Below are 24,879 nucleotides of genomic sequence, written 5' to 3' on the forward strand. Positions count from 1 at the left end.
AATAAGACTTTTTCTACGATTTATTTATTTTGTTCTTGTTAATGAGTTTGTCCATTCATTATTATTTCTATGTCCTAAAGAATTACTTTTGAAACAAGGAGATCTATACCTAGTATCTAAACATTTTTTTTTTATCCTAGCCGTATACGAATAATATTCTAATTTCAAATAATTTGACTAGAAAAATATAAATGTGAAACGTCATCACAATTAAAAATGCCTATGGAAGCAAAAAACGATATGTGGTAAATGTTTTCATAAAAAAATATATTAAAAATAAGCAAAAAAAAGGACAAAATAAAGTAAGTATGAGTTTTTTCTACAAGTAGCTTACTACCACTGTTGAATTTATAACTAGAATTATTGTAAAACAAGTCATTTATACTCCTTACTTCATCAGAAACTATTTCCAAATCACTGAAACATCTCATAAATTTTAATTCTCATACATTCTATAAATTTTAACTTTTCCTATAAAGAAAACATTTATACTATATTATAGTGTTGATACCTTAGTTGGGTCTGGAACAGATTGCCGAGACGAATGTCACATGTTACAAACCCAAGGGCACACAACTCTGACTTCTAAAGTTATATGAGTATGCTTAGTAAATTATCACTTGCTTTAACGGTGAAGAAAAACATCGTGATCATCTATAGACACGAACGTCCATAATATAAACTATTTGTTCAAAATCTGGAGTCAGAAAGTTCGCTATAGCGCTAAAACATCAATCGGCAACTGACCAAACTTTTTAAACATGCAATGCTACAGCGCTTTAAATAGAGTATAAGTAAAATGGCAACCAAAACTGGATTGCAGTACAATTCAGTTGAACAAAGTGGGTGTTCGGAATGCCAGATCTAGTACGAAGTACGTAGATATCGATAATCGTGAGAAAGGTGTAGGTATATCTGAAGTTCCCCATAATCATTTCGAATGTGATACAGTGGAGTCTGTCAAACCGCCCGAGGCCAGCGTGGTATGTTAAGGCCTGAACTCTCTCACTAGTCGAGGAGGCCCGTAGCTGTTGGACAGTTTAAATACAGGGATGATACTATTACTATTTGGAGTGTTTACCTCGTAGCGGAAGTTTAACCCGAAGCCTTTAATAAACTGTGACAACTAGGGTGCTGTTGCTAATTGTCTTTAAAAACTTATATAAATTATTTCAGCCATAACTGTTTTTGACAATGTAGGTGTTAAAAACAATGCCATTGTTCCAGAAATAAACAAGTTGTTTTCATGTAACGTAAATGAAGTATTCTTGCTCATATTAGCGTTGGTTGAGTCTACATAGAACAAAAAGTGAATAATCATGCCAACCGAGGCGAAGAAGAACGTGCCGTTAGTATAAATTATTATTTATTTATTTATTACACTTTATATCCTAACCCCCTTATTCATAGACGTTTTTTATCTAACGACCGAGTAAGACTGTGATAACAAGTCTGTTTCTCAGTGCTGACGGTATGGCAGTCTTCGCAGTGCGTAGACGTAGGGCCGTTATGATTGACTAATATTGAAATTCAACAATAATAACCAATCACAACGGCCCTATGTGTATTTCTCAGTGCCGTTGGGCACTGAGAAACAGGCTTTTTATCACAGCTTTACTCCGTCCTTAGATAAAAAACGTTTATGAATAAGGGGGTAAGAGTATAAAGACGGACTTAATGCCGAAGGCCTACTCTACTAGTCAAACTATAGATGGTGCAGAGAATAAATCATTACCTTTACGGGAAATTCTTAAAAACAGATATATTAGATATACTATTGTTGTGTGTTTGCATTTGTATGTACGCGTGTATATAAACATTTGTATATAGTTATGGTTCTTTTACAGAACCTCAGGGGACTTGTGGTCAGGGTCATTCATTTGAACAGTAATACGGAATACTAACATTTATAATTTCATACTGCTCCATTTAATTTTAAATGCATCAGTAATAGTTATGCCAACCACGGGTTATAGGATAGTTTCTTTATAATGCTCAAATGTAACACTTGGGTACCGAATCCACCAGACTATGCGTGGATATAAAACGAATAATATTACCTCTCCAGTGGTGGAGGTGATGCTCCTCAGAAGGACAAGAAGGGTACCACGAAAGGAGTCCGGGAGGAGTTCCTAGAGGTAGAAGAAGTCCAAAAATCACCGTCTCAGATCGCCAGGGAGTGAGTAAAAGCTTAAATATTAAGTAATATCCAGTAGTAGAAATAGATTGAAAGGTACGCAATACAAAACTAAGAGATGTTTTGGTTATGACGTTGATTATACTTTTACTCCTGATCAACATGAAATAATGTGTGGCCGTGTTTACTAGTAGTATATTAAATACGTGCTCTACATATTGAACGATTCGGCAAAAGCTTAAAATTATCCAACTTAATTTCTGGAGATGTGAACATAATTGAAACTTTATCTTTTACTCACGCATACACCAAAATGTTGTGGCGATCTCTTTCAACACACCTGGATCAACTTCTGAATCCCTGGTAACATATTCTTTAGCTATTGCTTATTAGCAGTTTTTAACGCACTCGAATAATCAATCCTTAGATTCAGTTAAGTCTAACCCTCCCCTTAATTTCTTCTGAATTTCCTCTTTAGGGAGGCGGAATATAGGGCGCTGATGCGCAAACGTCGGTTTAAACGACGCTGGCCCGAGATTACCAAGGTGAAGATCAACACCAGGCCGTGGTTTCCGCCGCCTCCTCCGCAAAGGCTGCCGACTATTGTGAGTCTGGACTATTGGATCATTAAATCTCACACCTTGTAGTGTAGACATACTAGTGTGTCAAACTAAATAGTTTTACAATGAAGGACGATAACATTAGTAGGTATGGGTCATTTTACGTTAGTGGTTAGATGCTTGTGGAGTGATACATAGAAACATATTATAGAATTTTTAGACCATAATGATATCTTTTTACTAAATGGCACTACAAAGTAACTAATTTCAAGCGAAGGTATCTCTATCCCTGTTTTGAGCGGACCAAAATAACAAAATAGCAAAGTTATAATTCACAATAATTGTTTTCTTATACCTCAAGGAACGAGTTCAGCTAAAGCTGGTGTACATAGACAAAAAAGTTCAAGCCTTTTCATCACTAATTACGAAATAATTTCCTTCCGTATTATGATGATCTGTTGCATCAAACTATTTTATTCTGTCTACCAGGAGATAGAGCTTCCACCTCTTACGACACGCAAATGGGTGCCCCCATACAGGCGCAGGAGGCGCCGCCGTCCCAAACTGCTACGGATACCCGCAGAGGAGATGACCCAACCGTTGTACGAATGCGCTAAACTAAAAAAGGTGAGGTATTAGGTTATGATGCTTTTAATTATGGATTAGGACATAGGAATATAATAGTAAATCAAAGAAGAATGTTAAAATAGGTACGCCATCAAAACTAGAGATATAACTACAGAAGAATAGATACTAGAGAAATGTACGGTAAAATAACAACACAGGTGATAGAAAATTAGGAGCATGGGAGCAATGAAGAAAGAGCACAAAACTATAAAGTACACAACGGACATGCCGAGGGAATGACAGTAGTATTACTCTGATGGTGGTGGCGCATTAGCATATGTACAGATAAAATATCAAAATCAGTTTACAGTCAGCATTTTCGTGGTACTTAATCAGTCATTAAAGTAGAATCTTAATATTTAAAACTAGATCTGGCATAACTTCGTGCAAGTCGAACGGAATAAGATGATGCTGCAGGGCTCGCTGGCGTGCAACACCAAGAGATATTCGTCTACCGCTTGCGGTGAGTGGCTTTACTTCTAGAAAATTATCAACTACAGTATAAATAATAACGAGGTGTAAAGATAAAAACATAAGCTAGTCTTTTTTACTATTATACTGAAGTAGAAAATCCATATCCATCTAATTCATCTTAAACGAGGTATATATCTCTACCAGAGATGTATTCTGAGCATTATAGATCTTATCACCAAAATTGATATATTCAGGGTCCCAAACCGGGTGCATAGCGGCGGTCTGCCGAGCATTACTTGACGAAACCCCACCAGATAAACTCTGTCGGCATCATGTGGACGAGGTGCTTCTGACTGGAGACAGCTACTACCACCAGTGCTTGCTGGCACTTAAGTGTTACAAAGGTAAAGGCATTGTATTAAAACAACCCTTTGTACGACACGAGCCTATATGATAACCTTCTAGGTCTGTAACCTTTCGAAAATCGCGGTATTCTAATGCGTGTATACATCTTTTGAAGATCTCATCCTCATAAAGCGAGTAGCAATTGTTTTAGCTATAATATGCAAGTAACTACAGAATCACAATGTCTCAGTACCTTTACCACGACAGTCCCATCAAGTATCACTGCTTATAAATAGTGTTCAATAATAGAAGTATCTGTCTCGCCTCGCCAGGTAAACCACAACTCCAACTAAACCAGCTGCTAACCTCATTCTACTTCCACGATACCAAGTACACAGTCAAGATGGTGGAGACCGAGCGAGGACTGCTCGCCAAACATCCCGACAATATACAGGCTGAACCAGATCTCATGACGTGAGTTTGGTTATTATTGAACTAAAAAGTGTTTAAAGTTGTACCAGATGGTTTCTAGTTTCTACCTATGTGTGTAAGTAGAATGGTTTGTATGAGTTCTTAAGCTGCCATACCAGTAAGATGTAAGGTTAGATTGAAGGAACTACAATAAAAAAGTGGGGGTTTACGATTCAAGAATGGTATTACCGGTGGTGGTAATTTTTGTCTGATATGGCGGTAAACTTGATGCCTATCATAATGTACTTACAATCACATCATGATCTGATTTTTTCATGCCAAGGTTTAATAGTGTTTTCTTGGTCATTCTTCCATTATCCTGCTCTTTTAAATGATTCATTGTGTATTACGCTATTCTTTCAGGCTAATGGAGAAGAAATCAGGCAGCGCGTTTATGTTCATCCTAAGCATCGGTGGAACTAAACACTTTCTGATCTGGGGCGAGCCTGCGACTCCACAGCGATCCATTTGTTACATTTTTGACCCTCATATGTTGGATTCTAAGGGACGGGCTGACAATTTGTAAGTAATACTATCGATTTTCCTAAGACATCATACGTCCAAGAAATCCTTTGATTGACAAAACGTTGCAATAATTACCAATAGCGAGAACTAACACTTACCCCCTTATTCATAGACGTTTTTTATCGAACGATCAAGTAAGGCTGTGATAACAAGTCTGTTTCTCAGTGCTGACAGCACGGCAGTCTTCGCATTGCGTAGACGTAGGGCCGTTGGGATTGGCTAATATTGAAATACAACAATAATAACCAATCACAACGGCCTTATGTCTATTTCTCAGTGCCGTTGGGCACTGAGAAACAGACTTGTTATCACAGCTTTACTCCGTCCTTAGATAAAAAACGTTTATGAATAAGGGGGTCATTCTTTATCTAATTTTGTGAAGTTGAATTAAAATTCGTTTTACCATCATATTGTAGATGATTAAATAAAGACTGCAAGCTCTATCTTAAGATTCATTTCAGATCTGGTGCAGCCGCGTTCCTCCGATATGCTGGTATTACTTCCTTTGTCCTGGACTTCCTGTCCAACTATGGTGACTTGGACGCGGCCAAAAAGGGCACTCCAAAACCTCCCATCACTCTTACCACCATTGAGGTGAGGAAATCAGAACTGAATTCTTGAACTCTGAACACACATGTTAACTAAAACGTTTGAATCTCAAATCGGACAAATATTGACAATGCACTGTTACCATTTTTATTTTTATTTAAATAAATTGGACAATCTCGATTCCCTATGGCATTATTGACACAAATATGTGTTACTTCTAGATACTGAATGTATTTGAATGTAATTATTTTAAGTCTATTACTAAGTACGCCTTTTATCTCCTCTGTTTTCTCTATTCTGCCCTTTGTAATTGGTTTTTCTTTATTTTTGTATATTTTGTCTTCTTCTTTAAACCTGCATAGCAAAACGGAGTGTTTAGTAATAAGAGATGGTTCTACTCTTCATAAAATATTAACGACAATCGTACATTTATTAATATGCACAGGTGGTTCAAAGAGAGCCGTTACTCCGCCAGCCCGACTACGGTCTAGACCTCAAGGCTCTGAAGCTGCACTGTCGCAGCGAGTGGGAAAGCATCAATGTCAATGCACTCATCGAGAAGAAGAGGAAGGAGGTAAGAGTATAAACAATAGCATAGAAATATTCTCGACGTTGTTGCTGTTTTTCGTGACGGAGTTAAAAAACAATTTTAGTCCGATTTTTTCGATTGTGGACACGGACCTCCTTTGAACTGAGGGGTTACGCGTGTCAACCATCACCCACATATTGTATGGGTCCAGAAACTAATGAAGGTGTTTGGTTCCTTTCTACCAGGGCATGTACCCACAAGGATCTCTGAGCGCGGTAAGCGTGGCCACGTCGAGGGCTACTGCTAAGAACAAAGTTAAAGAATTCTACCAGAAGACGCCTAAAGAGGTGGGTTTGATATTTTTTTTACCGTAGCTTTACTTGAAATAGATTCCGCCACAAGAAAATATTATTAAGCTGCTCGTTAATTTGAAGTCATAGTTTACTTCTTTGGGCAAAAGAAATAATAGGAAATAGTTATATTAGGGGACAGGTAATTTAAAAAACTTTAGGATAGGCTGAAGTTTTTTACGCTATGCCTAATGTGATCGAGATAATAGTATAAATAATTTATCACTAACCATTCCAACCATCATCAAACATTTTTTCGGTTAGATTAAATGATCTTGCTCTTCCAGCCCCCTCCCCAGGTGCCTGTGGCACCGGAGCGACCTCCCCCCGGGATGACCACAGAGAACATCATGTCTTTGCGAGGGGAAGACTTCTTTCTCTACTGCCCCTCTGTTGAGGGACATACTTATGGCAGGTAAGTGGTATGATTTAGTAATCATGAAAAGAAACATGAGGTTAAGCATCTGTGAAGCATTAGATTATGTCGGCTGTAATGCGAGAGGCTATGGATTCCATGCAGGTATTAATTGTTATCGTTATGGTATATTATGTATTTTTATTGGGTCTATCACTGTTTACATTTCAAATAAATTCGTCCTAATGATTAGTTTTGGAGTATTTAATTGACCCGATATCGACTTAGAATCGTCTATCTTCGATTTTGAACTCATCACGTGTTTGTAAATGACAACGCGGAAGTCATCAAACTCTAAACTAATATCTAAATTTAACACCTCTTCATAATTCTGGGTGAACAGAGATGACATGCTCCCGCGGCCCAAGTCGGAGACACTCGTCCACAGTCCTGTGGACATTGCAGACCAAAACTACCACTCGCAGTACCATCAGCTCGACGTGGAGAAGTGGATCTTGCGTGCCACCAGACACATGGCCAGCTACAGGTGATACATCGTCATTTGTTCATCTTAGAATAATAGCCAATTATTCCATGTAGATACTCCCAGTAGATTTAAATAAAAAAAGGTCTTATACGTACCACTAGGTAGTGACTTGGCGGTTTATGGTCGGTGGAAACTGAGAGTCAATTCTAGTCTTGTGAGTCTTTGATACAGGGAAACAGGAGGAGGCGGAGAATTTGCACACGCACCAATAACATTGCCTTGGTGTTTACCCACATGAATCCATTTTCTGGTGGGTCCTTATAAACTTGAAACTAGTGCTTGCAATTGACACCGTAGTGGTGCAAAGCAAGACGGTGTTTTTTAAAAGATCTAAAACTGTCGTAACTAAAATTTTGTTATTTTACTCACACTTTCTTTTGACTTGGATTAAGATTTATTAATTGAATGTTACTGAAGGTACCAGACGTTCAAGTGGTACACGGGGCTGGCGTGCTGCCTGGCGGCGCTGGCAATGTTGCGGCGCATGCGCGCTCGCGCCTGGAACGAGGACACACTCGACGAGACGCTCGACCTTGGCTACAACATATACAGGGTCAGATATAATAGCCGGCAAACAACTTGAACACACTGGAGAGGCTTTTATTTGTGCATAACTGTAGTCCACTAACGTACAAATAATATCACAAACAGGGGAGGTATCCCCCCCCCCCTCTCCTCCAACGCGATAATGTCCTAAAGTTGTTTACCGGCTATTATACTTATATTTGCATCTCTGGACGGTGACTCAGTTTGTATGTAGTGTTGGTACACTACTGGTGGGTAGCTTATTTTATTAGAACCATCAAAGAAATTGCTAAAGCTCTGAAAGCTTTTGATAACTTTGCAACGGTGTTGTGATACCTTCTGGCAGTCTATATAATATATGCAACTTCAAACTCTCCTATCAGAAACAATCAGGAGCTTATTTGCGCCAAAAGAAGTATACTGCCATTCGAGTAATAAGATTTCCTGATTAGTGTCCTTTCGTCCAGGAATCAGTGTTGGAGCGCGGCGGTCCCATCCGCCAGCTGGTGCTCGGGGAACACAAGGAAACTTTCAGGATACGAGACACCGAGTACATGCAAAAGGTAATTTTTAGAGAATGTACAGGCCTTTATGCATGAGAACAAACTTTTATTAAGCCAACGTAGTTATCTAGATGTTAAAGTACTTAATATTTGTCTGACTTGGGCTTCAAATACAGGATATTACTGACCATTGCCCAAGCTGCTAATACAGTGATATTAATTCTAAATGTTGTCCCAACTAATTATTGTGGTAAAAGTTAGTTCGGCAGAAGTTAAAATAAATCAGGAAGATGGTTATTTCACTACTAAACTTAAAGTAATTCACCCCTAGGTTCGTGGTGTGGCAGTGTGGGGCAATTTGATATCTCCCAACCCTAAAGTTTTCGACCTATGCAGAGGCATCGAGGCTTTCTTCAAAGAGTCTGATGCTGGTATACTTCAGGTCAGTGGTACCTTGAAATCAATAATTTAGGTGTAGTAATTGGTTTCAAAATGACGATAGCCTACTTGGGGGTTGTCCAGCTTGCCGAGACGAATGTCCACAGGATCAAAACCCAAGGGCACCCACCTCCCAACTTTTTTAAAGATAGGTGTGTATTCTTTGTGAATTATGAATTGCTTTAACGGTGAAGGAAAACATCGTTAGGAAACCTACATACCTGAAAAGTTCAGATTTAAAGTGGTCTGTATTCAGTGTATAATAGATGCCACATACTCCTGCATCACAACATTGTTAAATCTATACTAAAACACAATCAGTCTTAGTCGTAGTACTTACCTACGAAAGACTTACATCTGAAACAAATATTTGAGGCCAACACAATTTGTCATTTTACTTATTCAGGTACCAGGTGAATACGAGGTGGCCATTTGGCACGAGGGTGGTAAATACTACATGTACCATCCCTGGCCTGCTGATAGATACGGCTCCAAGGTATGTTAAGTTTGTGGGTTAAGTATTGAACTCTGGGCCGTGGTACGATATCTGATGTAAGGCAGATCGAAGTTCTGAATGAATTTGCTGCATTTCTTATAGATAGCCGTGGTTCATACCGTGGGAAACTAATGACTCTTATCTCTCCATAATAAGGTATATCTTACTCATTAATAAACCGAAATGTTAATCCTATTTTACTCCTAAAACAAAAATATTAAAAGGCTTATACTGCTCAGAAATTTTGACCTGATAATTCCACCAGGTTGGACTCCGCGATGGCGGCAAGGCGTGTCTCGTTTACTTTACGCGTATATCTCGCCTGTGCGATTACTTCCTGGACAACGCCAACGAGTTCAAACGGAAACCGTTCAGCATCTCGGAAATCAGCATCACAGAGAGGAAGGAGATGCCTGAACCCGTGAACCAGCTCAAGCGTAAGTACTGGACCTTGGATTTAGTTGACAGTTGAAAAACAAATGCTTGCTAGAGAGTGCATTGGACTTCTTGGTGTATTTTCTTATCTTTAACGGTACATCGAAATACGTTTGTGTAGTACCTTACATAAGAATTTCAAAGGTATGGGGAATCAAAATATTAACGGGCTGATCGTAGGTTCCACTACATCTGGTCTATCTAAGATATGTTTTGTTCATAAAACTTCCCTGAGCAACACTGTATCTGCTTGCCCTACAGCTGTAGCTCCAGGTCGGTGGGTGATCCGCGGTCGCTTCCACGAGGGCGACGGCAGGTTTCCTGAGGAGCATCGCAATAAGCAAGCGACTGCTGTGTCCATAGCCGCCATTGCTATGGCTCATTTAGTGCCACCTGCGGATTGGACTCCTGACGACATTGATGAGGTTTGTGTTGATGCCAATATTTGTGTTGTATTAAATTTGCAGTCAAGAGTTAACTAGATATAGGACTAAGTATACTTTTTTTTATATTCCCACCTAGACTTTGATCCGAGGTGACATCTTATACCAAAGCACGGTGGAACACCTCGAGCGAATGGGTATCAGCTTGGACTCGCCGAGGGAAGAAGAGGAAGGCGGGGAGGAAGAGGAAAGCAGTCCCTCGGGAGGGCTCGCTGCTGTTGACGTGCTAAATCGGTTCAAGGTGAGTCTTAGGTGACAAAACTTAAAGGGCTGTTATGTTGACTCAGTTTCAAATGCATCTAAAATATAGAGTTCGGCAAATTGATATTCGTTAAATTCTAGTATGCTTGGTAAAATAGAATTGAATATGTAAATGGAAATCAATCATGGTATTTTTCAGGTAAGTAAGCATTGAATAGCAGTCTGGTTTATGGGCTTGGAAAACTCTGATTGATGGAGATGAAATAGTAATACACTTGTATCCGTAGTATGCGGCATAGGTATAGGGAATTAAACTTTTAAACATTATTTCTACCAACCGACATCTTAAATGACTCAATATATTTGAGTATTGGAAGTTAAATAGACATAATATTGATATTTCAATTCCACGTTTGCTTTTTATTCTACAATTTATTTACTCTGTTGTTTTTTGTATTTCGAAGATTACGGACTACGATTGCATATCTACAGAAGTTTTGGACAGCGCATACAACGGTAAGTATTCGAATTTGGTAACAATTATGAATTCAATTACTAGAATATTTCTAACCGAATTCCAGATACCAACTTGACGATTTCAGTTATCATAAATCGGTAGGTTAATTCCACAATTTGGTAAATCCGACGGATATTCATTGATAAGTTCAATAGATATTAAACAAGCAGGATTCGGCTACCGAACGTGCATACTGCAAGTATATGCAACCAGGCTAAATCGACTCAAATGTATAAAATATTTAAATTCCACAATGCCCAGAGTACAAAGGATATTCGGTAAATTTCAAAGATTCGGCTGCCCAATAATAGCAGCAGTCGGGCTAGTCTGACTGTTAAGGCCGGTGCAGCATATATGGCGGAGCACAGCGCTGAGAATTTTCTTAATGTCCAAACTATTATCGTCATTGTCTTCATTAAAATAATAATCAAAATCAATTACATTACGCTTATCCTAAAAGACTCTCTCGCTTGTATCCTCACTCGTCTAGGTGATATCAACGCCGCCCCATCATCAGGAGTGATGTCCCTGAAGGACTCTCTGGCCGCGTTGTTCAGGGAGCACTCGGCGGGCGTGGTGACTGCACGCGGCGCTTCTCTCGCGGTGTTCAAACGGGACCAGTGTCTTTACATGTTCGACCCTCATGGATGCGACGAGAATGGTAAGAGAAAGTGAGAGACGGAGGAAGTTTGTGTATGTAATTTCATGCCCCAATTGTGTCCAATTGAAGAACATAGATATTTAAGGTAAAGTTTGGGCGACACAACTGGTCCATAGTAGTCTGTGAAATTAGGGGTTGCATTTGATGCCTAGTGGTTTAGTGGTTATTTTTTTTATTCAGTACATAATTCACATCATGAAATTCATATGAAGGACCTCATGATAAAGAAAACCGACTTTCTTACCGAGCCACGCTCCCCTCCCCCAGGTTACCCTTCCGAAGAGCCTCGCGCCGGTGCGTGCCTCATCCGCGTGTCCGGAGGCCCGGCCCAGCTTGCAGGATGTATCTCTGCCAACCTCCCTCCCGCTGCGGACGACTCTTTCAACCTGTCCCCAGTGTCGCTGACTGCTACTAAACTGAATGCAGCACTGGGAGCACCTGAGACTGAGCTGGAGGTTAGTGAGATCTAGGGCTGTAACCAAGATGCCTTTCTATAATCGTTAACGCTAACGTTATGTATATCGTAGGGATTAGAATTACATTACAGGATTAGAATCTCCGAAGTCTGATATAACTAGGAACGCAGTTAATAAAATGAATGTAGTTAAAATCTGCTGCATGATTTGTAAGCCCGTAATGTTACATGTTTGGTTTTGGTAAAATATGTAAAGTATAGTAAAAAATTGCTGAACAGGTTTGACATTATTTCAAAATTTTATTCCCAGAACAAAGCTTTCGAGTGGATCTCTAAAGGCACCGCCGCCATATTGATGGGTCCGCGAGGAGAGAACACTGCCATCGGCAAAATTGCAGAAAGAGCCGGCATACCGGTGAGTGTACGCACGAAGTGTGAATTCATCGATTATGACTGCTTTTATTTCTCTGTCATCATTAAGTAGATATGTGTTTTCAGAGACTTGCCGGGCTTTATTGCTATAATTATTCTTTTCTGTCTCATTATGCGTGCCGTCCCAAATAGTATCGTAATCCATAATCAAAGAGCCTCTTCTTAATCCCACCACTTTGGCAGGCTGACGAGGGTCACGGTCGGGAGATCGCTCCTGCAGCAGCGGCCGCATTCGCTGCAGCTGCTGCATGTGTGCCGCCATCTAAGATGCACCGGGATCATGTCTATTGCTTACTTGGTTAGTCTTGTTCTGGTGATTCTCTTTTTAATTATGTAGGAAATCCAGGACATTGAGTTGCAGTTCAAGAGTAGTGCGTAATGGGTTTATTATCATGTATTAAGTCTTTTACGTAAACCAGGTCTGCGCAAACCGTAGCATATCGTCTGAAAGAAGTTCCACCTAAAGTCCATTCATAACCATCAATATCCCAACCAATAGACGCTGGTGCCGAATACTATCTGAACCACGTAAAGAAAACCGGTCGGAAGGAGCTCCAACCTGAAGATCTGACGGAGAAGTTCGAGATGGGCGCGAACACTTTCTGGATAGAACTTGCCGACCCCATCAAACTGCCGCTGCGGCTGCCCGACGAACCGGCTGGGGTAAGTTCCAATATCTTTTTTATATATCTTCTGCTTGCTGTTATCTTAATCTATTATGTGCTGGACACAATTCTCTTTTTCGCAAATATTTCAAAAACGATTTGATTCTATTTATGAGATAGACATGTGGTAGAAAAGCTACACCAGGAATGTTAGGTATTTTACTATGAAACAGTAATACTATCCCAGTCTTAGAGGTAAATCTAGTCTCGTGAAGCAGATAAAAGCACTTTGCTCGCTACCTCCTCATAATATGAGGACTTGTCTAATTATGTTATGGTATTTAGGAAGGTGGCGAAGAAGGTGGTGAAAAGGAAGAATACGGTGAAGAGTTGGAAGAGGAAGAAAAAGAAGAACCGATGAAACGTTAGTTATTTGTACATAACACGTTTCATAATCATCATAATCTTACTTTTGACGTAGTTCTATGACGTCATCGTTATCACGGTGTGTTCGAGCGAGAGGTTCTGCAATTCCCACTGGGTGCACAATCTTGTATAAACTAATTGATAAAATTTCTGTATGACTAATATTTTTTTTCAAGTCTGATACATTTTTTTGAAGTATGATTTGCTTTCCTCTTTAAAAAGAATTTTGTTTACAGAAATCAAAGACGCCCTTAACAGAATGTGGCTCGACGAGACGAAGCCCTATCACTTGGGTCTGCTGCTGGGCGATTACCACCAGCTAGGCGTATGGATGAAACCTGGTGGGTCAGTGGTCGCGTATGACCCTGCGCCTACTCTGGCCAGAGGCGTCCTCACGTCGCAGCGGATCAAGAAGGGTTAGTAATAATGAAGGTAGTCATACAAAACACGTGCAGACTCGTCAGAAAGTGTCTATCAATAGATTGACATAACCTCCGAAGTAGCTTGGCTAAAAGCCCACAGCTCTGGTGAAATACCCAAGAAATGGGAGAAGTTTAAAAACTTAAAATTAAGTAATAAATCTTTATTTGGAATAATAATACAGGTTTTTTAAACACAATGTTCGATAATATCTGCGTTAGTTGGGTAACTGTGTCGCAGATATTGACGCCCACCTCCATAAAAGTCGACAGTTGTATTCCACAATGTAAGAACTTGTAACAGTAAGTAATTAGTAGTAGTTCATGGATGTGTAGATGGAAATTGAGAACTACTTTAGTATTTAGAACGATTTCTTCACATGGTAAGATACTATCTATGGTGGCTTTTTTGAGTCCTGTGATGTTGTCAGTCGATGTAAAATTCTAGCAATATTTCTCGTCGATTTTGAGTCTATTTTATTTTACTTGTAACAATTTGTTCAGGTGATGAGTTACGTCTGCAGCGTATCAAGGATGAGATGGCTGGTGAAGACGGTGGTGGTGGCGAGGAGGCCGCTGATGAAGAAGCCGGGGCTGGTATGTATAATATATGAAAAGAGTTCAGATACAGTATAAAAATCTTTGTACCCTTTCAAGTTCATTGCGCGCAGGAGTGGGATTGGGCATGATTAAAATACATTTAGAGGAGTGCAGAAAGATGTTTACTTATATGTAATACATATAACAAATATTTTATATATTTGTAATTTGAGGGTTGTATTTCGACCATGGGACGACACCAAAAAAATTGCTTATTTTGAGACACTTTTAAATTGTTTTTTATGACTACAATGGCATATAAAGCATTAAATTTCTTTACACAGAGGGAGAGGAACAACCAGAGCCGGAACCGGAATTCATACCACCAGACTCTTCGGGGGCTCTCATGGTTTTCGCCAGTCCCACGGAATTCATCGATAAACTCAGTAAGTATTGAGTCCATACCTACGTTGAGCTCGGAGGTTGTAAGCCATTTGTCAGTTGGTTTGGACCCTAGATGAAGTGTTGAGTGAATGAGTTGACCATAACTTTGAATAAGCTATAGTTCCTAAATGCTGCTAAGATAGAACAAGAACGGGCTTTATATCTGCATATTTTCCAAATTATCGCCAACGCTCTAAATTAAACTCACCCTATAATGTTTTTTGCCAGCCATGCAAGGTGGTCTAGACAGGAAGCAATGCCTTGCTCCGTACAAACTGTATCCTGTTAATGTGAAGAACGAACTTACTTCTGTCATGAAAGAGAAGAAGGGATCGCCTGCCAAAGAAGAAGGCGAAGCCGAGGTTGAAGGTAAGCGATGCCAACTTTGTATTATAATTGTAGACCTTATTTATTGACCTTAAGGTTATAGCTTAAGGTCCATTTTTCATACATTTTGTTTCACCTTTAATCTGGGTAACTAAAGTAAATTTCGTCGTATTAAATTTTAAAGGCCGAAATATCCATGCATATTAATTATTTTTACGTTTTTCTTTCAACTGCGAGAACTAATCACTAACTAGACGTGAATTTAAATTCTTTACTTGTCAATACTTGTTTAGTTACCCAGATTAAAAGTGAAACAAAATGTATGAAAATGGACCTTGAGGTATCGCCTTAAGCTATAACCTTAAGGTGAAGTAGGCTTACGGCAATTTGTGTAAATTGACACTTTTTTGTTTCTAAGTTTAATATTTTCTATCTTAATCTGATGAAATGCAATGAGACAGACTACTGCCTTACACGTTAATTTATCTCTTCAGATGAGGAAGAGGTTTTGGTGGAAGCCTTGGACGAAGCTGCCGTTGGCAACCACTTCAATCGCATAGGACGTACCACTGCTTCGGTACGAGGTAGAGTCGCTCAAGGAGAGAACTACTTCATGGAACAAGCCAATAGAGATCGGCAGGTTAGTATCCAGTGCATTTGTATTAATTCACTGGGTATCAGTCTCGTATGATGCAGTTCATGTGGTTACGTCAGTCATTTACCGAAGTTCCATTTTTTGCTTTATAATATTTACATGATTTCTTAGTAACTACGTTACACATTGCTTTTAGATTCACATAGGGTGAGAGGGGTGGGGAGGCTCCACCATTTGATAAGAAATACCCCCCCCCCCCCTCCTTCCATTTACCTTCTTCCGTATATGTTTTATTCCCCAATACAGTAATGCAATATACCTCTCGCATTGTAGTTGTTTAAAGGTGGGGGGAGGGAGTATGTTGTCCGTCATGTACTACAAAAATATCACTAACATTTTTCTACTTAATGTCTATCACAGGACGCAGCGAACTCCATAATGGGTATAGTGGTGGAGCACATAGAGCCGTACATATACTGGAAGCCGCAGCTGATCGACGCGATCCTGAAGTACGGCGACCGCCTCCACACGCTGTCGCTGTCGCGCGCCGCCGACCCGCCGCACCTCACGCCCGCCGAGATACAGCCCGAATTCCACGTCACCAACTTTAATGTGAGTACGCTTACAATGATTCATGTCACATCATCATCGCTGTTCATCATTTCAGCCGGGAATCGTCCAATGCTGGACCTAGGCCTTCCCCATTGAGCGCCACAGGGACCGGTCCTGGGCCGCCCTCATCCATCGGACTCCGGCGACCCTCACCAGATCGTCGGTCATCATCGCTGTTAAGTGTTTGTCATTTTTCTACCACCCGTCTCTGACTTGTTGGTACCATTTCATTTTTAACGTTTGAAAGAATCTAAATTCGTCCTTAACATTTTCATGTTATAAGGTGTCACTAGTCTAGTCGCTAAGTATTTGAACTGTAAAACTAGAAAGAACCTGTCCAATACTAAACCTATACGAAGACCTGAAGAGTTTCCCAGAATTTAGAACTGTACCTGATATTCTAATAGCCCCTCTGCAGCTTATGTTTCGCGCGTTGTTCAGGTGAGGTTGGAAGTGGAGGGAGACGCGGTGATTGGAGACATCAAAGCCGGTGAGACTGGCAGCGTGCTGAGCGTGAAGAGGGGAATCAAGAGTTTCTTTGAAACGGTAAACTATAAATATTCCTGTCCTACTAATATTATAAATGCGAAAGTTTGTGAGGATGGATGGATGTATGTATGTTTGTTCCTCTTTCACGAAAAAACTACTGAACGGATTTGCATAAAACTTTACACTAATATTGGTTATACATCAGAATAACACATATGCTACAATTTATAATGAGTTTGAGTAATTTGGTCATAACATAACGATACATATCAAGTAAGTTAGAAAAAACAATATCCCGGAAAACTTCTTCACAAGCGTGAAGCCGCGGGTAAAAGCTAGTGTACTTATAAACTTTAATCAAATTTGGAGCACTTGGTGCTTCTGGCTATCTCTTTAACAGCCAAGCATAATCTTATGACGTCTTATCATTTTTATTTTACATAGTACAAGCACGGCGTGTTCTGCTCTAAGAACTATTGCGTTGGGATCTGGATGGCCGCGGATGACAAATCGTTCTGCTTGTGGGAACCTCATTCCGTGGGTCCTGGGGGTAAGACGTCCCCCGGAGGCAGTGCTGCCGTCGTCCTGTTCTCCAACGTGGATAACCTAGCCCAGGTCATCAAGGAAAACATTGAGGGCTTGGGCAGACCAGGTGTTAACAAGTTAGTACACATCAATAATTAAAATGAAAATTATGATTTTATTTAAAATAGATGGCTAAAATATGAGCGTTTTACACCTGATGTTAGCGGATCTTCAACTACGCCTATCTATGTGATTCTATAGTTAGTATAGACATAGGTAGAAGACGTGAAAACAAGGTTTTCACGTACACAATATTATAGTTATATGTAATTTTTTTATTGACCTCTGAAATTAATATTCTTCGACGTCATATTTTACCTTTTCCTAGGTTCTGCATATCGGCAGTGAAGGTGTTTTGGGAGTTCTCCAAAATGTCGAATGCGGTGACGGCGCAGGGTGCTGTACCTGACGAGGGATATGAATGGAAAGTGCTTACGGCCTACGTGGAAATGGCTCGAGGCAGGACTATACTTAGGGGGACCAGACCGCCGGATCCAGTCAAGTAAGTTAGGGAATAGAGATACGAGTAACATTTAGGGAGTATGGGAACGTCCTATTTTTGATATTGTAATTTATTCTGTATGTATTGTACGAATAATAAACAAAGTTCAACTACAATCAACAAATGGCGCTTATATATGTTCGTTCAAGTACTTTGAAATTGTATTGAAAATATGGATACGATTTTCCTTTGTGGTCAGGTTCAGTCGTGAGGCGGCGCTGCAGTCGTCGTGCGGCGCGATAGTGGGCGCGTGTGTCTCGCACGTTAGGAGACCACATCTCTGGACCGCCAGGACTGTCGATCAGGTGACTCGTCAAACCTGGCCTACTTAGTCTATTTTTCAATATTTACAGATTAACAGTTTTGGAGGAAACAAATAAACGGAATGCGTACATAAATACTTCATGACTGCCTCGTTGGCATAGTTGTATTACGGTACAACTGCAGTGCTAATGTCTTGGTAGAGCAAAGTTATGTTGGCATTTCCTACTCAGTACCAACTTGGAATCTAGAACTTGTGCTCGATATGGCCTATCACATCATAGGACCGACCACACACTACAGAAAACGGGTGCACTAATTGCGCCTCAGCCTACCTCTTCAGTTCCTCGGTAATGTGTGTGTGTAAATAAATCCTTGTGTTCCTGGAAAACCAAGTAAAACCACTGTGAAACCTGGCATATCAAGCATATCATTAAAGCTTATGAGGTATTTACTTCTTGGTTCTAGCCTGGTTTGGTCTGGTTTTATTTATACACTATACAACCATGAGTTATATAAGTTAGTTACTCTGTTAAACAGCTAAATATTGGATGAATCTATGTTTTATAAATCTATTGTCTCCCCGGCAGGTTATGACAGTGGCTGGGCAGCTGTTCTCAGCGTCGCTGGGAGCTCTTGGATATGAGTTCAGACCGGGTGAAGATGTACTTCTACCTCTACAGGTAAATATATCTGTCATATTTCTACTGAACGCAGTCTTTTATATCTTCATGATTATTGGTATTTGTGTAGTTATACTGAACGTTATTAAGATAAGTTGAATCATCATCATCAGCTATAGAATGTCCCCTGCTGAACATGAGCCTCCCCCAAAGGTTTCCAGATCAATCTATAGGAAGCGGCCCGCATACAGCGACTTGTCATAATGAACATTAAATGAGGTATCGGAATTGAAAATGCACCATTAGCTCAGGGCAAAGTCTAGAATGGTGTTTGATAATGCGTGTGACCTTTCTCTTGTTGCGTCAGGTCCTAAAGAGGTTCATCTTGGGCGTGAACTACGTCCGCTACGAGCTGGAGTCTGTGTACTCCGGCAAGCTGGAGCAGAAGGAACCGTCGGACATGACTGTTAGGTTAGTGCTGATTTAATGATGTACTCTGAAGAACTCCGAAAGAGCAGCTAACGGTTTCTTTTGAAGTCTAATGTGAGATGCAATAGATTCTAGAAGCCAGGAGTAGTATAGCTTATGTGTTAGGACAGGATTTTGTATGTCTGACATATTTATACTTCCAGAAATTGCTCGAAATAGCAAAGTTTTCTTCAACTGACTATATGAAAAGACAATTATTCACGACTCGCTCCTTATTTATCTTTCAGGACTATGGAAAATGTTCATTGAAAATGACTTGCATTATGTGATATATTTGATGTAATAATTAAATTATATACATAGAACCTTAGATTAGTGATACAGTACATTGTTATCGCCCAAGCAGATGTGCGCTGGAGCGTTTTTTCGAGTCACACACGCACGGCATTCTGTGGTCGGTGCCGCTGGCGGTGGCGGTGTGGCGCTGTGCGGGCGCGCCGCCCTACTACATGCTCGAGCCGCACGCCTGCGGACCCACGGGACTGCGCGCCGACGGACAGGTGCCGCACTCACCTTACTCTTACATCCTGTGGTCGGTGCCGCTGGCGGTGGCGGTGTGGCGCTGTGCGGGCGCGCCGCCCTACTACATGCTCGAGCCGCACGCCTGCGGACCCACGGGACTGCGCGCCGACGGACAGGTGCCGCACTCACCTTACTCTTACATCCTGTGGTCGGTGCCGCTGGCGGTGGCGGTGTGGCGCTGTGCGGGCGCGCCGCCCTACTACATGCTCGAGCCGCACGCCTGCGGACCCACGGGACTGCGCGCCGACGGACAGGTGCCGCACTCACCTTACTCTTACATCCTGTGGTCGGTGCCGCTGGCGGTGGCGGTGTGGCGCTGTGCGGGCGCGCCGCCCTACTACATGCTCGAGCCGCACGCCTGCGGACCCACGGGACTGCGCGCCGACGGACAGGTGCCGCACTCACCTTACTCTTACATCCTGTGGTCGGTGCCGCTGGCGGTGGCGGTGTGGCGCTGTGCGGGCGCGCCGCCCTACTACATGCTCGAGCCGCACGCCTGCGGACCCACGGGACTGCGCGCCGACGGACAGGTGCCGCACTCACCTTACTCTTACATCCTGTGGTCGGTGCCGCTGGCGGTGGCGGTGTGGCGCTGTGCGGGCGCGCCGCCCTACTACATGCTCGAGCCGCACGCCTGCGGACCCACGGGACTGCGCGCCGACGGACAGGTGCCGCACTCACCTTACTCTTACATCCTGTGGTCGGTGCCGCTGGCGGTGGCGGTGTGGCGCTGTGCGGGCGCGCCGCCCTACTACATGCTCGAGCCGCACGCCTGCGGACCCACGGGACTGCGCGCCGACGGACAGGTGCCGCACTCACCTTACTCTTACATCCTGTGGTCGGTGCCGCTGGCGGTGGCGGTGTGGCGCTGTGCGGGCGCGCCGCCCTACTACATGCTCGAGCCGCACGCCTGCGGACCCACGGGACTGCGCGCCGACGGACAGGTGCCGCACTCACCTTACTCTTACATCCTGTGGTCGGTGCCGCTGGCGGTGGCGGTGTGGCGCTGTGCGGGCGCGCCGCCCTACTACATGCTCGAGCCGCACGCCTGCGGACCCACGGGACTGCGCGCCGACGGACAGGTGCCGCACTCACCTTACTCTTACATCCTGTGGTCGGTGCCGCTGGCGGTGGCGGTGTGGCGCTGTGCGGGCGCGCCGCCCTACTACATGCTCGAGCCGCACGCCTGCGGACCCACGGGACTGCGCGCCGACGGACAGGTGCCGCACTCACCTTACTCTTACATCCTGTGGTCGGTGCCGCTGGCGGTGGCGGTGTGGCGCTGTGCGGGCGCGCCGCCCTACTACATGCTCGAGCCGCACGCCTGCGGACCCACGGGACTGCGCGCCGACGGACAGGTGCCGCACTCACCTTACTCTTACATCCTGTGGTCGGTGCCGCTGGCGGTGGCGGTGTGGCGCTGTGCGGGCGCGCCGCCCTACTACATGCTCGAGCCGCACGCCTGCGGACCCACGGGACTGCGCGCCGACGGACAGGTGCCGCACTCACCTTACTCTTACATCCTGTGGTCGGTGCCGCTGGCGGTGGCGGTGTGGCGCTGTGCGGGCGCGCCGCCCTACTACATGCTCGAGCCGCACGCCTGCGGACCCACGGGACTGCGCGCCGACGGACAGGTGCCGCACTCACCTTACTCTTACATCCTGTGGTCGGTGCCGCTGGCGGTGGCGGTGTGGCGCTGTGCGGGCGCGCCGCCCTACTACATGCTCGAGCCGCACGCCTGCGGACCCACGGGACTGCGCGCCGACGGACAGGTGCCGCACTCACCTTACTCTTACATCCTGTGGTCGGTGCCGCTGGCGGTGGCGGTGTGGCGCTGTGCGGGCGCGCCGCCCTACTACATGCTCGAGCCGCACGCCTGCGGACCCACGGGACTGCGCGCCGACGGACAGGTGCCGCACTCACCTTACTCTTACATCCTGTGGTCGGTGCCGCTGGCGGTGGCGGTGTGGCGCTGTGCGGGCGCGCCGCCCTACTACATGCTCGAGCCGCACGCCTGCGGACCCACGGGACTGCGCGCCGACGGACAGGTGCCGCACTCACCTTACTCTTACATCCTGTGGTCGGTGCCGCTGGCGGTGGCGGTGTGGCGCTGTGCGGGCGCGCCGCCCTACTACATGCTCGAGCCGCACGCCTGCGGACCCACGGGACTGCGCGCCGACGGACAGGTGCCGCACTCACCTTACTCTTACATCCTGTGGTCGGTGCCGCTGGCGGTGGCGGTGTGGCGCTGTGCGGGCGCGCCGCCCTACTACATGCTCGAGCCGCACGCCTGCGGACCCACGGGACTGCGCGCCGACGGACAGGTGCCGCACTCACCTTACTCTTACATCCTGTGGTCGGTGCCGCTGGCGGTGGCGGTGTGGCGCTGTGCGGGCGCGCCGCCCTACTACATGCTCGAGCCGCACGCCTGCGGACCCACGGGACTGCGCGCCGACGGACAGGTGCCGCACTCACCTTACTCTTACATCCTGTGGTCGGTGCCGCTGGCGGTGGCGGTGTGGCGCTGTGCGGGCGCGCCGCCCTACTACATGCTCGAGCCGCACGCCTGCGGACCCACGGGACTGCGCGCCGACGGACAGGTGCCGCACTCACCTTACTCTTACATCCTGTGGTCGGTGCCGCTGGCGGTGGCGGTGTGGCGCTGTGCGGGCGCGCCGCCCTACTACATGCTCGAGCCGCACGCCTGCGGACCCACGGGACTGCGCGCCGACGGACAGGTGCCGCACTCACCTTACTCTTACATCCTGTGGTCGGTGCCGCTGGCGGTGGCGGTGTGGCGCTGTGCGGGCGCGCCGCCCTACTACATGCTCGAGCCGCACGCCTGCGGACCCACGGGACTGCGCGCCGACGGACAGGTGCCGCACTCACCTTACTCTTACATCCTGTGGTCGGTGCCGCTGGCGGTGGCGGTGTGGCGCTGTGCGGGCGCGCCGCCCTACTACATGCTCGAGCCGCACGCCTGCGGACCCACGGGACTGCGCGCCGACGGACAGGTGCCGCACTCACCTTACTCTTACATCCTGTGGTCGGTGCCGCTGGCGGTGGCGGTGTGGCGCTGTGCGGGCGCGCCGCCCTACTACATACCTAGTACAAAAATCCCAGTGGCCTAAAAGGCGGTATTTCATTTCTTTTTTTGTAAAATGTTAGAATGTCTATAAGCATGGAAAGTTTTTGCTTTTTTACGTTAATAAGATCTCTCGTTTTCTATAACGCATCAGATTTATCTTCTTGCAGGATGACGGCGCCGCTTGCGTGATGACTTTTACATCATCAAAATTAATGGCGTATGCGTGAGTAAAATTGTAAACAATAACGTGAGCGGCCGACATATGACACGGAGTCGCAACTAGTATTTAACTTGGTGTTCCAATAACCGCAACAGGGTCCCCACTTATTAAATGGGTTATAGCTGACGTAATGTGGTGTTACATCTCTCCAGCAACAGATAACTCTTATTGTATATTTTAGTTGTAAATTGAATTTTGCTAATGCACAAGCGCTTTTTTAGCACATTTAGGAAGTCGAGCATACACTTTTCTGATTATATATGTATGTATAAATAACTCTTAGATTGAACAGAGAATTAGGTTATCAGTAACCTTCGTACACTATAATAAATCCAACCTTCTCTCTCAGGTACTTACAAAATGTGCCAGTGACAGAACGTCCGAAACACGATTTCCAACTGTACGCCATATCGGTGACGGTGCAGCCGATCAAGAAGCTGGGCGGGGTGGAGCCGCCGCTGGTGCAGGCGCCGCCGGGGGTGAAGCTAGTGCCCGCCACTAGCAAGGTAGAAACAGAGTAAAGATTTGCTGGTGGTAGGATATATATATGTGGTGGTAGATATATTTTATATCCGCCCGGATACCGTACACAAGATGGTAAAACCCGTTATAGTGGCCCAAGTGTGTCGCGTTCTGGGATCAGCGTGTCCAGTTCTAAAAGGCCGGCATAATTATGCCGACTGCCGAGGGGTAATCATCTTTCATCAGTCGACATTCTATTGGACCTCACTACACATAAGGTGCAGTGGCAATTTTGCCGTGCACGAATACAAAAATATCCGCCTGGATAGCGACCAGAAAACATAAGTAAACTATCTTTATAACACAAGAGAGACTTTCCCGCCCTCAAGCCCACCACTACACCTCCTGTAAGCCAGGATCAGCAGTAGCACGCATTATATTACACCGAGCAGTGAAGCTCACGAGTCTCAGGGAAAACTAATATGTCATTATCCCGCAACGAAATTAATCAAATAGAAAGATAGGGAGGAGTTGGAAATATTAATTGTCCACAACCCTCCATAGCAATAAATAATAAAAATTATATCAGCCCTGTATTATATACTTGCCCACTGCTGAGCACGGGCCTCCTCTACTACTGACAGGGATTAGGCCTTAGTCCACCACGCTGGCCTAGTGCCGATTGGTAGACTTCACACACCTTCGAAATTCCTATAGAGAACTTCTCAGATGTGCAGGTTTCCTCACGATGTTTTCCTTCACCGTTAAAGCGAATGATAAATTCACAAAGAATACACACATGATTTTAGAAAAGTCAGAGGTGTGTGCCCTTGGGTTTTGAACCTGCGGACATTCGTCTTGGCAGTCCATTCCACACCCAACTAGGCTATCGCCGCTTTTAATAGCAATGCGGGTGACAAAATAATGATCTAAGGAGGCGTTTTAACCTCAAGGATAGACGTTTACAACTAGATAAGCTAGTTATAAATCACCACGGATAAAATGAAAAGAAAGGGTCCTATCAACATTATTCGTAACACCAGGTGGGTATAGACGGCAGCAAGCGTCGCGCTTCGGAAGGAGACCGCAAGCATCCGCCCGGCAGCGCCACCTGCCTCGACGCACAGCGAGCCTCCGAGAACAGGGACCGCGAGATGAACAAGCCCAAAGGTATAAACGAAAAAGAGTAGTGTGT

General features: G+C 44.3%; 1 protein-coding gene across 2 annotated transcripts in view; it reads left to right on the forward strand.

The window, feature by feature from the left end:
• Positions 1-155: 155 nt before the first annotated feature.
• The window catches only part of LOC115456206, a 29,441-nt gene continuing 4,717 nt past the window's right edge, over positions 156-24,879 (forward strand). The window contains exons 1-45 of one of the 2 annotated variants that reach the window (XM_037444803.1): positions 156-302; positions 1,228-1,348; positions 2,069-2,179; positions 2,616-2,742; positions 3,187-3,324; positions 3,694-3,787; positions 3,993-4,142; positions 4,416-4,557; positions 4,918-5,076; positions 5,541-5,673; positions 6,074-6,202; positions 6,403-6,504; positions 6,795-6,922; positions 7,266-7,409; positions 7,827-7,962; positions 8,402-8,497; positions 8,769-8,879; positions 9,282-9,371; positions 9,637-9,808; positions 10,068-10,231; positions 10,329-10,490; positions 10,915-10,966; positions 11,458-11,628; positions 11,896-12,083; positions 12,354-12,458; positions 12,659-12,773; positions 12,975-13,138; positions 13,426-13,504; positions 13,743-13,922; positions 14,430-14,522; positions 14,810-14,911; positions 15,138-15,278; positions 15,731-15,876; positions 16,252-16,443; positions 16,885-16,989; positions 17,377-17,594; positions 17,846-18,019; positions 18,219-18,324; positions 18,871-18,963; positions 19,271-19,374; positions 19,739-19,786; positions 19,925-22,100; positions 23,170-23,225; positions 23,572-23,728; positions 24,728-24,854. In XM_037444803.1, coding sequence (XP_037300700.1) covers positions 1,320-1,348; positions 2,069-2,179; positions 2,616-2,742; positions 3,187-3,324; positions 3,694-3,787; positions 3,993-4,142; positions 4,416-4,557; positions 4,918-5,076; positions 5,541-5,673; positions 6,074-6,202; positions 6,403-6,504; positions 6,795-6,922; positions 7,266-7,409; positions 7,827-7,962; positions 8,402-8,497; positions 8,769-8,879; positions 9,282-9,371; positions 9,637-9,808; positions 10,068-10,231; positions 10,329-10,490; positions 10,915-10,966; positions 11,458-11,628; positions 11,896-12,083; positions 12,354-12,458; positions 12,659-12,773; positions 12,975-13,138; positions 13,426-13,504; positions 13,743-13,922; positions 14,430-14,522; positions 14,810-14,911; positions 15,138-15,278; positions 15,731-15,876; positions 16,252-16,443; positions 16,885-16,989; positions 17,377-17,594; positions 17,846-18,019; positions 18,219-18,324; positions 18,871-18,963; positions 19,271-19,374; positions 19,739-19,786; positions 19,925-22,100; positions 23,170-23,225; positions 23,572-23,728; positions 24,728-24,854 — 7,609 coding nt within the window. In that variant the 5' untranslated portion in view covers positions 156-302; positions 1,228-1,319. Of the gene's footprint in view, positions 303-1,227; positions 1,349-2,068; positions 2,180-2,615; positions 2,743-3,186; positions 3,325-3,693; positions 3,788-3,992; positions 4,143-4,415; positions 4,558-4,917; positions 5,077-5,540; positions 5,674-6,073; positions 6,203-6,402; positions 6,505-6,794; positions 6,923-7,265; positions 7,410-7,826; positions 7,963-8,401; positions 8,498-8,768; positions 8,880-9,281; positions 9,372-9,636; positions 9,809-10,067; positions 10,232-10,328; positions 10,491-10,914; positions 10,967-11,457; positions 11,629-11,895; positions 12,084-12,353; positions 12,459-12,658; positions 12,774-12,974; positions 13,139-13,425; positions 13,505-13,742; positions 13,923-14,429; positions 14,523-14,809; positions 14,912-15,137; positions 15,279-15,730; positions 15,877-16,251; positions 16,444-16,884; positions 16,990-17,376; positions 17,595-17,845; positions 18,020-18,218; positions 18,325-18,870; positions 18,964-19,270; positions 19,375-19,738; positions 19,893-19,924; positions 22,101-23,169; positions 23,226-23,571; positions 23,729-24,727; positions 24,855-24,879 lie in introns of both variants that reach the window. The other variant, XM_037444804.1, reaches the window with a different exon arrangement.

This window comes from Manduca sexta, chromosome 28, assembly GCF_014839805.1.
Source record: "Manduca sexta isolate Smith_Timp_Sample1 chromosome 28, JHU_Msex_v1.0, whole genome shotgun sequence".
In the NCBI taxonomy this organism is placed as follows: Eukaryota; Metazoa; Arthropoda; class Insecta; order Lepidoptera; family Sphingidae; genus Manduca; species Manduca sexta.